Genomic DNA, 12,745 nt, shown 5'->3' with positions numbered 1-12,745 from the left:
CTCAGGCTTACTTGCCTCGTGGAGCTCTAGAGGGTCTAGGAAGAGATACTCCTAAAGGTCAAACTAAGCATTTGGAAAGTGAACCAGTGGTGGGCAGTGATTTGTTCCCAAACAAAATGAATGATCTTTGAGGAATGTGGGAGGGGTGTCTGTGAACCTCCAAGAATAAGGACTAGGTCTGGCCTCAGGGTGGGAGACCCTACGGAGAGTCCAACCTCCCAGCAATGGTCCACGTGCTGGCAGCCACAAACACTTCATCATGGTGGCCTGACACTGTGACATGGGAAAAGCGTCAGAGCAGGAACCATCTTCAAGCATCAAGGACATTCAGTGATGCTGTGTCGGGGCTACTTCATTTCATAAAATAACAAAATACTTTCAGACCCTTCTCCAGGACACCTCCACCTTCTCACAACAAGCTTCTAAAGAGTTGACCCAGGAGCTCCAGAACTCTGCTGATGGGTAGGTTATTATATATATTTTTGAATACCATCCCTAACTGTAGTTATTCCAAAGTTCCCTAATGGAATGCCCCTCCCGGACCCGAGTGTGAGCCCACCTGCTCTTATCTTACTGACCAGCAGGTGGCAGCACAAACGCACTCATAATTCAGAATTGCAGGGGAAAAAAAGGCACAGAACCTTTTTGGTGTCTGTAGAACTAGGGAAGGACCCCTCTTCCTTGCTCATGGTGGTGTCCATGTTCACCCATTGATCCACCACATCCCACTGGGCATGAATGAGAGGATCACAGGAAGAAGATGACCCCACCTCTGGGAGCTGGGTCCTGCGGAACTGTAACCTGATCTGGGAAAGATGGCATTTGGGTGCATGCCAAGTGCTGTCCTGGAAGCTCCTGCTGTAAACCTTGGGTGTCATGTGATGAGCGGTAACGTGTATATCTAGCCTGTTGTTTGTGCTTGGCAAATGTTAGCTGATTTATACACATACCTCACCTTATTCAATCCTTACAACAAACCTACAAGATTAAGTCTCAGCAGACCATTTAATGGAAAAGGATATTGAGGCACAGACGGGTGGCGTTGGTTGCTCACAGGGCAAGTGCAGAGCAATGCTGAGCTTTGAAGTCTCAGTGACTTGGAATCCAACTGTGTCCCCCTGAGCAGGCTGAGATGTTTTACACTGAATCACAAACCTTCCTTATCGAGCAACACACACAACTACTCAGTGGGAATGGACAGCTGTACCTACTGAGGGGTACAGGGTAAAGGACTGAGTAGACTCCAAGTTTTCTTGAGAGATGCTTGCTTTGCAGACCAGAATGTGTGGAGGAGGGAAGATTGAGGCATGGAGCTCGCCCTGGCTGTTGTGCTGGGATGCAGAAGACCAGAGTTGTGTTCTATTTTTGCTATCTCATTGCTGTGTGACCTTCAGTACATCCTGACCTTCTCTGGGCTTTCCTTTCCTTAGCTGCGGATTAGAGCCTCTCATGGGCCCTTGCTGGTTCTCGCTCTTCAGGGAATCCAGAGGCTCCAGCATCAAACTCTATATTAACTTTAAGAAAAAAAAAACACCAAGGCTGTAATTATTCCCCTTAAGGGGTTCTTGCTGGGACTAAGAGAGGCCACAGAGAGAAATGCCAGGTAGCCTGAGCAAAGCACAGCCCCAGAGCCAGGGTTCTGCCACCTGGAGCCCTGCAGATGGCCTCAGGAAGCTTGTTTCTGGCCCCATCTTAGGCTTCACCTGTCACAGGTCGAGCTCTGCCCCCACCCCCACCCCAAGCAGATGCTGAGATGGAGTCAGGAATGCAAAGGAAGGGGAGGGGGGGGATCAGGCTGGGATGCAGGCCTGCCCCTTCTGTGCCACTGCAGTGGGGCTCAGGGGGCAAAGGCTGCCCGTGTGAGGATCCCCACGTTGGGTAGAGATGTCCAGGCCCCGGCACCTGGTCTTATTCCATTATTAGCTGGACTTTTGTGTCCTCCTGTCTTCCTGCAAAGTGACCTGGGCTGGTAAGCTGAGGTGGCCCCAGAGGGGACTGTCCACCAAATGCCCTCCTTAAAGGGAGGTCTGAGCAGTGCCTCTCAATGTCTGCCCCACAGGGAAGGGCCGCCCGGTCCCCTGGGGTGGGAAGTCCAGGCATCAGCACCCCTGCTTTCTCAGGCCCAAGGCAGGCCTGGTGGGGCAGGGCTGAGTCTGAAGGGGACAGTAGCAGCAAGTCAGAACCTGGCTGCGTGTACGTGTGCGCCCGCGTGGAGGGTGTGCACAGGTATGTGCAAGTGTCCAGTACAGGGGCATGTGCTTGGGCATGAGTATGCACATGTATGTGTGCAGGGAGTGGAGGTATGTGTGTATGAACGTGTACCTGAGGGCCCTGTATGGACTGTGCGTGTGTCCATGTGCGTGTTCCCTCATGTACGCACACATGCAGTATCCTGTGTCCCTCAAGCATTCAGGTGGTGGCTGCTAGCTCTGGGCACCTCTGACAGGTGCCACCTGGATTCATCCCAGGCCCTGAGAAAGGAAACTGGCAGAGTGAAGCAACCCACAGCTACAAGGAGACACTGGCTCCGGGGTCAGGGCAGGAGCAGGGGCCCCCGGGGCGGCCAGAGAATGGCGGCAGAAGCGCTGCAGGCTTCCTGGAACCCAGGCTCAGCCCCTCACCGTTTGGTAGGGTAAGGTGGGTGGTATTCTTCTCCCCGCTTTACAGAGAGCATGCTCTCTGAATGTTTGCCTCTGCGGGTGGAGCAGTAAGGACAGAGCCAGACTCCCCTTTCCCTGAGTGCAGGGTGTTCAGACATGAGTGGACGGGGAGGGGCTTCTCTCCCCTTGAGAATCTTCTCCTGGAAGGCAGGCATAGTTCCCGCCACAGGGAGCCACTCTGACTGCAAATTCCTGGGAGGGAGAGGACGTCCTTTTTCCCTAGTCTGGGGGTGGAGGGGGCCCAGAGAACACCCCCCCCGGGCTTGGTGGAGGGGTAGAGGCCCACCCCTGGCAGGCCCAGTGACGCAGGTCAGCAGTGGGGAGGCTGCCCAGGCTGGGGGTGAGCCAGGGCCTGCGGAGGCCCCTCTGTCCAGGCCAGATGGCTGCCGGCTCCAGTGGGAGGGGGTGCCAATACCACCGGTCAGTGTCCTGGCCCAGGTTCCACACTCTGCCCTTGCCTGGCCCAGGCCTTCAGGTGCAGAGCGGGCCAGTGAGGGAGCTTTCTTCGAAGTGCCCATTTACCAGCACCCCCCTGCGCTGGCCCCAGTACTCCCCACGCCCAGGCCCCAACCAGCCCCTCAGGGCCCCATCTCTGCACTCACCAGGCCATGGAGGAACCCAGGAAAGTGGCCTGGGCAGTGAGGCTTTCTTCATGGAGTCTCCTTTTCCTCCATAGTTCAAGCTGGATCAACTCCTCATTTGCTCATTCCTCCAACAAACATAAATCAAGCACCCACTACACCCCAGCTCTGTTCTGGGCTCTGGAATCATGCAGATGAAAGAGACAGAGTGGTCCTTGCTCTCGTGAAGCTGACGCTAGACTGGAGGAGTTGAGAAAACCAGCAGGCAGGTGTACAGCAGTGTGACCGAGGCTGGGGTCTACTTTAGAAAGAGGTCATCAAGGAAGGCCTCCCTGAGGAGGGAGCATGTGAGCTGGAGCTGGAGAGAAAAGGAGTTGGTCAGGCCCAATTCTGGCGGTGAGAGGAGGAGAAAGTTCTAGGTGAGGGGAGCCCCCTGGGGGGCATGTATGTGTGGGGGGGCAGGGGGGTCTGGTGTGCCCTCCCTGACTACAGGAGGTAGGGGCAGGGGTGCTAAATGTGGAGTGGTTGTTGGGGGGAGTTGGAGCCGGGACTCAGAGTCTTCGTGGGAGTTGGATTTAGGGGAGTGATAGAAACAGAATTAACATTCATAAAGCATTACGTCCATCACCTTACATAAGCCAACTCATTCCAACCTCCCCCAAACCCTATAATAAGTAGGGTTTTCATTATCATCCTGTTTTACAGATGAGTAAACCATGGCCCTGAGAGGTTAAGTCACTTGCTCAGTGACACACTATAGGCCAATGGTCGAGCTGGGATTTCCGGTTGGGCAGCTGGTGCAAGAACCCTAACCACTGTAGCACGCTGCCTCTGTGGATGTGATTCCCTTACCTCCAACAAAACTTCCTCCAGGAGGCCTTTCCTGTCACCAGAGTTTATTTCTTTTGCTTAAACAACATACTAACCGTTGCATCTGGCCTAAAAAACGGTGGGGTCCTCAAGAGGTCATCTTGTCCATGCCTCTGCCTCCAGTGGACACGGTATTATAAGTACTGTTTTGAAGATGAGACTACTGCAGTCCAGAAGGACCAGTCTATGTCCAGAATCAGTGAAGGGAGTGTGGGGAGCTAGAGCCCTGGTCTTCTAAATTCTTCCATGCAGGTTCCGATCTCTCCCTCCCCGCTTTGAGATGATTTTCGGGTCGTTCTTGTCTGTTTTCAACTCCGAGCACCCTTCCCCAGCTAGACAGCAACCTCCTTCTGTGCCCACCACGGGGTGGTGCACACAGCAGGTGCATACCCAATGCCTGGGCTGTAACAGGTGGCTGAGTGCGGGAACACACTAGATGCATGCTGCAGTCTGGGATGCCGGGAGCAGGGATGTCAGGGGGGAGGGTGGATGTGAGGGGGCACTTGAAGGGTGTCTAGGAGTGTTTCAGTGAACCCAGGTTGGGGTATTTCTGTCTGGGCCGAGAAGGGCATCCCCACCAGAGGGAATAGCATGTGCAGAAAGACAGGGGCGGGGAGGATGTGGTGTGATCAAAGACGGGTGATAGTGCAGTTGACCTGTGGAAGAGGCAAAGATGGGCAATGAGGTGGGGGTGGGGCTCCAGGGATGGGGCCTGTCAGTCAGGCAGGGGGGTGAGATGCGGGGAGGAGGGGCCGGGCTGGGGCCCTGGCTTGGACGGTGGGCGGATGGCGAGGGGGATAGTCCAGTGAGCCCTGGGAGCAGATCCTGACCTTGCCGAGTAGCTTCGAGCAGCTTCGTGTGAGTCATGGGCCCTCTCTGGGCCCGTATATCACTCTGCAGAATTGGGGACTGCCACCTATCTTCTGAACCCGCATGGATTTGTTCTGTGGTCACTGCTTTCTTACTGCCGTAACAAACCATGAAGCTCTGCTGGGTGGATATGGAATATCTTTAATGCCCCTATTTCTTTTCGGGCTGTGTGTGGCTGTGCTCCAAAGTACTCTGCCATCACTCCTCGGGGCATAGGTCTCGGGGTTCCGGTTCACAAGGGGGTGTGGGTTGACATGCTCCTCTGCACCTTCCCGCCCTTCCTCTTGTGGAGACCCATCCAGGGCAGGCCAGTGTCATGGGCCTGGGCCTGGGCCCGGGCTTGGCCCAGCACTGAGGGCGGTGGCATCAGTGGCACAAGCTCCTCCGAGGACCCGGGGGAGGCCTGAGGCAGCTCGTCGGGGTCCAGGTTGGCATCGCTCCAGCCCTCAGAGCTATCACTGTGGACATCCAGACCACTGGCCTCATCCTCAGATGCGGTGGTGGCCTCGGCCTCGTCCTCTTCCAGGTTGCTGTCCAAGTCCCCTGCCAGGTGGCCGGTGGCCCCCTCCAACTTGCCGGCTGTGTGGACGTCTGCCGTCTCCTCCTGCTTCTGCTCAGAGCCAAATGAAGGGGCGTCATGGAGCCCCGCCACGGGCTGGGCGGGCGTCTTGGCTCTGGCCTGGCCGGCCCAGAAGAGGGTGAGCTCTTGGCGGCAGGCGGCCACAGCCAGGCTGGTGAGCAGGGTGCTGGACACCAGGTACAGTAGGGCGGGCTGGCCCATCTGCATGAGGACCATGGCGACGAAAGTGACCAGCAGGCCCACGGCATAGGCCGCAGTGCAGGCCACAAAGTAGACCTGGCGCGACCGGATTTGCACATCAAAGCGGTGACAGTAGGCCACCAGAAAGCCAGGGACCACGATGTCACCGAAGCCGAGGATGGAGAAGCGCTGGTCGCACAGGGTCAGGGCTGAGAAGCTCAGCAGCGGCACCCTGAGCACCATGGGTAGCCTCTCGTGGCTCGAGGAATCCATGGGGCCCGAGGCCACCTCCACCATGATGCTCTCCCCGGTCCTGGTGAGGAGGGGCGTGATGAAGACGAAGAAGACGTCAAAGGCCAGCAGGGCCAGCAGGAAAGAGGCGCAGTTCCTGAGCGTGGGCAGCCGCACCCGCCGCAGGACGAAAAGGCAGTAGGCCACCCCCAGGGTGTCCTGCAGGAGCCAGGCCCAGCGGTCCTCGTTGCGGTGGGCCACCCAGACGGCGGTCACCGCGGCGCACAGGCCGGCCAGCAGCAGCAGGGGCAGCTGCGGACGGGGCCGCTGGGAGAGCTGCGGGGGCAGGCGGCGCGCCAGGGGCGCCAGGCAGCTGTAGAGGCCGGTGCCCGCGCCCAGGCCGAAGGTGGCGATCAGGACGTAGACGAAGCGGTCGTAGAAGAAGTAGAGCAGCAGCATGATGGAGCAGGACATGGTGACCACGGCCCCGGCCATGGCTGGCGTGAAGTCCACCGCCGCGACCTCGGCTCCTTCCTCCGCTGCCCCCGGGGCCGCCGCGGCTCCCCCGGGCCCTCGGGCCCCGCGCGGCCGCAGCCGGTCGGCCTCGCTCAGGCCGGCCCAGTAGCCGCCGGCAGCCACGGTGCCCACCGCCAGGAGGAAGATGACCGCCGCGTCGCAGTCGAGGCCGGGCTCGGGGGGCGCGAACAGGGCCACGCGCACCGAGGCGCTGCCGCGCGTGTGGCGGAGGATGTCGAGCAGGTCGGTGTGGCGCAGCTCGGCCACGGGGATGGTGAGGCCCGGCCGCGGCGCCCGGCGCTCCTGGGGGGCCGGGCCGCGGTCCGAGCACTGCCGGCCTTCGAGCCGGCCCACGATGAGCAGCCCGTGGGCGCCGCGGCCCTGAGCCAGCCAGCCCTTCGCGGAGAGGCTGCAGTTGCCCCTCATGACCATGGCGGTGGCCTGGCGGAGGGGCCGCGCCCGGGCCGGGGCGTCCTTGCCCGGGCACCAGGGTGCCGCGGTGCCATCGTGCAGGGGCAGGAGCGGCGCGTGGTGCAGGTCCCGGGGCAGGGTGACGTAGTCGGAGCTGAACAGGGCGCAGTAGTCCTTGCTCCAGGTCTCCGACGCCACGTGGACCACGCCGTACTGCCTCCGGGCGGTGGTGCTCGTGAGGAGGAGGAGGAAGCCCAGGGACGCCATCCTCCCCAGCCACCTGCGCTGCGCCCCAAGGTGGCAGCGGCTCCCAGCCCCGGGCCTCCTCCCAGGGGCTGGGTGTGGCCCTCTGTCATAGAGCAGCCTTGCCTCCTGTCTGGGAGCTGGAGCCACACCTACGTGGTCACAAAGCGGTGCACCCCGGGGCTTAGGGCACTGCTTTGGAGCACAGGGTCCCTCTTAGATGCCTGTCCCGCCACCCCACCTCCGGTAGAGAGGTTGCCTGGGTCCCCGCTCTCTGCTCAGCCCCTGGCAGGCCTGGATCAGGTAATTTGAAATTAATGCCGAGGGGCTGGGGCTGAGGATCCCAGACATGAGTTCTGGACCAACTTTGGTCCTCACTGACTGGGCTCCTGGGCAGATGCCTCTCCCCTCAGCACTTGTTTGTCCAGCCCCCCAGAAATGAGAACATGGGACTCGGGGGTTCCTGAGGGCCCCGGGGGCCCTGACCTCAGTGACCTTGCCAACTTGTATTGAGCACTTACTAAGTGCCACATACTCTTATCTGTACTCATTGCGTCCTTGCAGGGAGGTATTACTGTGTCCAGCTTGGGGGGGGGGGGGCTGTGTGCCGTCCTTCAAAAGCCACGCTCTTTTGCATTGACACATGACCAAAATTTCATTTCTAGCTTTCCTTGGAGTTAGGAATGGCCATATGGTCAAGTTCTTGCCAATGGAATTGAGCAGAAATGATGTGAACCCCTCAGGAGCCTGGACAGAGATCATGAGGCTCCTTGTTCGTCTCTTCCCTTCTCACAAGCCAGTCATAGGCAGACCATTGTCTCTGGTGAGAGGACGCTGTCCTATGGGATGGAAAGAGAAGAAAGAAAGGAAGCGGGACCTTGGATGTCTACATGGAGCAATGGTATGGGACGCTTACCACAGACTCTTGGATACATTGTCTTCCTTAAGCCCTCAGCTTATTGTGGGTCTCTTTGTTATAGCAGCTTTACCATCCCTGAACACCTCCACTTCATGGCTGAGTAAACCTGAGCTTAGAGAAGCCCACCCCACAGACCCCAGCCGCAGGCCTCAGATCCAGCCCCCACAACTGACACCTCCCTTAGGTCTTGCCCTGTCCAGGGTGCTGCCCGGCTCCCTGACTGCATCAGGCTTCCTGGCCATGCAGCTCTGCCTCCCGCCCGAAGGCCTCACCTGCCGCTTGCTCTCATCCTAAAGGCCTGTGCTCCAATGGTCTCCCCCTGACCACGGCCAGGAGCAAACAGGCCCACTTCTTAGCACTTGTTATCACAACTCAGGTCTTTGCTTATATGTTTCCTAGTTTATTTTCTGTGTCTCCCTGGTTGAGTTCCACGAAGACAGAGACCTTGTCTATCTCTCTAGCACTCTCAGATTCTGGAAGAGCAAGTGATAGAGTTCTAATATGTGTGGGATGTGTGAGTTCATGACCTTGTTTTCCACTAGAAGGGACCGAGGCATTGGGCAGTGAAGAGACTTTTCCAAGGTGACACGTGAGTGGTAGAGACAAGATTAAAACCCAGCATGCTGGGTGGAGGAGCTTCTGGCTAACCCTGCTGTGCTCTGCACAATGCACTCAGGGAACTGTGGCTGGCCCACTTGTCTCAGAGGATGGGGATTGGCCAGCAGATGTGTGTGTTGAAAAAAAAAATCGGTTGAAGAGGGGACCCATTAAAAAGTCATCTCCACACTTTACATTTGGTATTTGGAGGTGAGACCTTTGGGAGGTAAGAGTGTCATCAGGGTGGAGCCCTCAGGAATGGGCTTGGTTTCCTTATAAGAGACACAGGAGAGAGGATCTCACTCTCTGCTTTTTGAGGATTCAGTCTGATGGCGGCTGTCTGCAAACCAGGAAGAGAGCTCTCCCGAGGAACGCGCTTAGCCAGCCCCTTGATCTCACACTTCCCAACCTCTTGGAACTGTGCAAAATTGTTCATGTTGTTTAAGCCCCTAGCCTATTTGTTATATGGCCTGAGTTGACTGAGACAAAGTCCAGGATCAAGGTGTTGGCAGGGCCATGCTCCCTTGGAGACTCTGGGTAGGACCCTTCCTCATACCCTTCCCCAGCCCTTCCTCATCTGGATGGTGGCTGGCAATCTTTGGTTTTCTTTTCCTCGCCTGCAGCCATACCACTCCCATCTCTGCCTCTGCTGTCACCGGACGTTCTCTCTCAGACTGCATTGGGGGCCCATCCAGTGACCTTATCTTAACACGCTTATATCTGCAAAGACCCCATTTCCAAATAAGGTCACATTTACAGGTCCTGGAGTTTAGAATTCCAACATATCATTTTGGGAACACAATTCTACCTATAAAACACATTTTATTTTCACTTTGATGGAGTGCACAGTCACTGATCTCCTTAACGCGTCTGCATTGATTATGGGCCCATCCCCCAGCATTCCAAGTCGCCTTCCTTGTAAAATCTGCGCTGACGGGACACCATCCCCAACATCCAGCTTTGGGTTCATTGGGATGGAGGGCAGGCTGAAAGGACCTTGCGAAGTGGCTGGCAACTAGAACCACGTAGACTGCCAATCTCTTCCCACCCAGGTATTTACATTCGTCTCACCCCCACCTGGGTTGACAGCTAGTTGTTTGTGTGACTCAGATTGTGTCTTTCAATAGAGTTTTCAGAAGAGACAACATTTCTCCTTGTTTGTACAATTCTGTTTCATCCATGGCTCTAACGTTTAATTCGATTACAAACAGTAATTATAATGACAGGGTAACTGTCAGAAATATGTTAGGGAGCAAAGCCAGCAGACTAGTGAGCATACTCCCGGCTGGGGACAGGGACACGTGGCAGGGCCTGGGGCCTGGGGAAGGCTGCCAGCCACTCCTGCCATGGGATCCCATTGCAGGGAAGGACTGGCACGTTGGTCAGGGGCGGTCAGGAAAGTAAGACCTCTCTACATTCCAGCCAGCCCCTTCCTGAGTGCTGTGATAATAAAACTGTCTTGGCCTCAGCTGATGTTGCTTTGATTCTTGGGGCTCTGCCCTCCCAATAGGGGGTCTTGGGTTTCCTACAAACAGACCAGCACACCCACTGAGGCAGCTATGGTTAAAAACACAGAGAGTAACAAGTTCTGGTGAAGATGTGGAGAAATTGGAACTCTCCTACGGTGCTGGCGGGAATGTGGAATGGTGCAGCCACCGGCCTGTATGTAGAAAGCAGTTTGGGGGGTCCACAGTAAGTGAAGCGTAGAGTTACCATATGACCCAGCAATCCCACCCTCTGGGGGTACCTAACAAAGGGATTGAAAACAGGTGTTCAAAAAAATGTACATGAATATTCATAGCAGCACTATTCACAGTAACTTGGAATAGGTGGAGAGAAACCAAATGCCCTTCAACGGGTGAATGGATAGCATGGTCTCTCCATACAAGGGAATATCATTCAGCCGTAAAAAGGAACGAAGTCCTGATACCTGCTATGATGTGCATGAATCTTGAAAACACTGTGCTAAGTGAAAGAAACCAGACACGAAAGGACACTATTGCATGACTCTAACTTTTATGAAATATCCAGAACAGGGAAAGCTATAGAGACAGAGCAGGTTCGTGGTGGCCAGAGGCTAAGAAAGTGGGATGGGGGGTGACAGCTTAATGGGAATGGGGTTTCCATTATGGAGATGAAAACGTTCTGGAACTAGACCAGCCTGTGCCCCTATTTGGGGTTCATAAACACAGGATCCCCCAAAAAAGCCTGCTCCCACCCTTCTTCTCTGATCTACCCTTGGGTTCCTGGTGTCCTGGCTCAAAGAATTCTCTTGAGGCTCATTCCCTCTGAGGCTCTTCCTGGCTCACTGAAGGCTTTTGAGTGTCTTTCTAATCGCTGCTTCCCCAGATTCTCTGGATCCACCCCCAGCCCCCACAGCCCTGGAGTTGGTCTTCTCTATGGCTGCTTGGGCCCAGACAGTGCCCTGCACAATGCTCTGGGAGGTGCCGTCATACCAGTGGCTGATGCTGTGTTTCTGCTCCAAGACTCTGCAGCCTGGCCCACCTCTCTCTCCAGATTCCATCCCTTTCCTTGAAGGCATCCCCCTGTATCTGCAGCTTCTGCTCCCTCCCTGCTGTTCCTCTTAGCTATGGCCTGGGCTCTCAGGGTCACTGTCCCAGGCAGGCCAGGGGCAGTGTCTCTGCCTTCTGTCTGGGGACCTGGGGGGGCACCTGGAGCATTAATTTTTATCCACTCGGAGCAGCAAGGACAGCTGACCTCACATAGCAGGACTTAGGCCAGTGTGGCTGCTCAGGAAGGGAGAAGATGGTGCCCAGCTTACCGGGCCACTCACTGCCCTCACTTCCTGGCCCAATGCTGGCCTAGATGCATGTTTTAGAGGTGGTATAGACACTGAGAGAGGACTGGGTCACCACCTGCTCCCTCCCCAACTATCCCAATAATGAAGGTGAGAGGCAGGAGCACCTGCAGGTCCACCTCCACGTCGTCCCCCGCCCTAACTGGGTGCCCGCTCCACTCTCCCTTTTTCCTCTTGGCACACTGAGCACAGGGCCCCCACGCCTGCTTCTGCCCCCACCTGCCTTGGCCCAGTGGGGCGATGAGGCTGGGTAGCAGGCATCTTTCCAGGACCCCCGGAAGAAGCAGAGAGAGTGGGTGGGAGTCTGGCGGCTGAAGATAGTCTCTGGAGTTATCTCTAAACAATGATCTCATCGATGTTTCCAACACACTTAGACCTTTGAAAAATATATGTGTTGCAGGCCTGTCTTGAGCCCGAGCCTGACCAGTTGGATCTGCAGAGGCTGGTGGGCTGTAAAAGTAGGGATAGGAGGCAATGCTTTGGCATGAAACAGCGACAGGGCTGGGACACTGGGAAGCTGGCAGCCTGGAGGCTGGGCTGCTCAGGAGTGGCCCCCCGATGCCCATGCTTTGCAGGTGCCAACATTGTCTCTGAATGCTGTTTGTCCACAAACTAGGGAAACTGAGGACTTTCCCTAGGGAAGGTATTGGAGGAGGCAGTGGGGCAGGGTGAGGCATTCTACAAAGAACTCCTGCTGCATGCGGTTAAACACGGTAGAGGCTGAGTGAGGCCAGCCTAGGTGCACATCCGGCCATGCCAGCCATGCTGGGGGCTCTGGGGCAGGGCTAATGCCCTCTTTGTGCCTTCTTTTCCCCATCTGTTAAATGGGGATAACCGCTCCTGCCTCACAGGGTGTGGTATGAAGAATAGGTGAGCGGCTGGGCTGTGCCTGGCACCCGAGAAGCACTCAATCAACGATAGCATTGCTGGTGTTGGAATGCAGAAAACAGCCCTCGTTTCTCTTTGGACTGAGGATGGGCAGTTGAGTTTAAAGTCAGAGGACTCCATGAGATGATCCTGAGACCCTTAAGCTGGAGGCTGGTGACCCCCTTCCCTGGGCTGAGCAGAGCCTGGGTGGGTGCAGGGAGGCCCACAGAAGCTTCTGGTGCCCTGGGTTGCACTGTTCGAAGTTAAGTATCATTTTAAGGAGTGGAGGGGTGGAGGATGTTGGGAAGGTGGGAAGCCTGTGCTGGGGACCAGGATAGTTGTACAGAACCCTCGCTGCTCCCACCCAGCTGAGCTCAGCAACTGGACACTGGCTGTGCCATC

At 56.5% G+C, this 12,745-nt stretch overlaps 1 protein-coding gene across 1 annotated transcript; it reads right to left on the bottom strand.

Moving 5' to 3' along the window:
- Window positions 1-5,213: 5,213 nt before the first annotated feature.
- SPPL2C (signal peptide peptidase like 2C) lies at window positions 5,214-7,166 on the bottom strand. Its single transcript, XM_055316538.1, has one exon. The coding sequence runs from the start codon at window positions 7,164-7,166 to the stop codon at window positions 5,214-5,216; it is 1,953 nt and encodes a 650-aa protein (XP_055172513.1).
- Window positions 7,167-12,745: the final 5,579 nt, after the last annotated feature.

The sequence above is a fragment of the Nyctereutes procyonoides genome, unplaced genomic scaffold (genome assembly GCF_905146905.1).
Source record: "Nyctereutes procyonoides isolate TBG_1078 unplaced genomic scaffold, NYPRO_anot_genome, whole genome shotgun sequence".
In the NCBI taxonomy this organism is placed as follows: Eukaryota; Metazoa; Chordata; class Mammalia; order Carnivora; family Canidae; genus Nyctereutes; species Nyctereutes procyonoides.
Note: the sequence above shows the minus strand (reverse complement) of the source record. Positions and strands in the feature narration are given on the sequence as shown.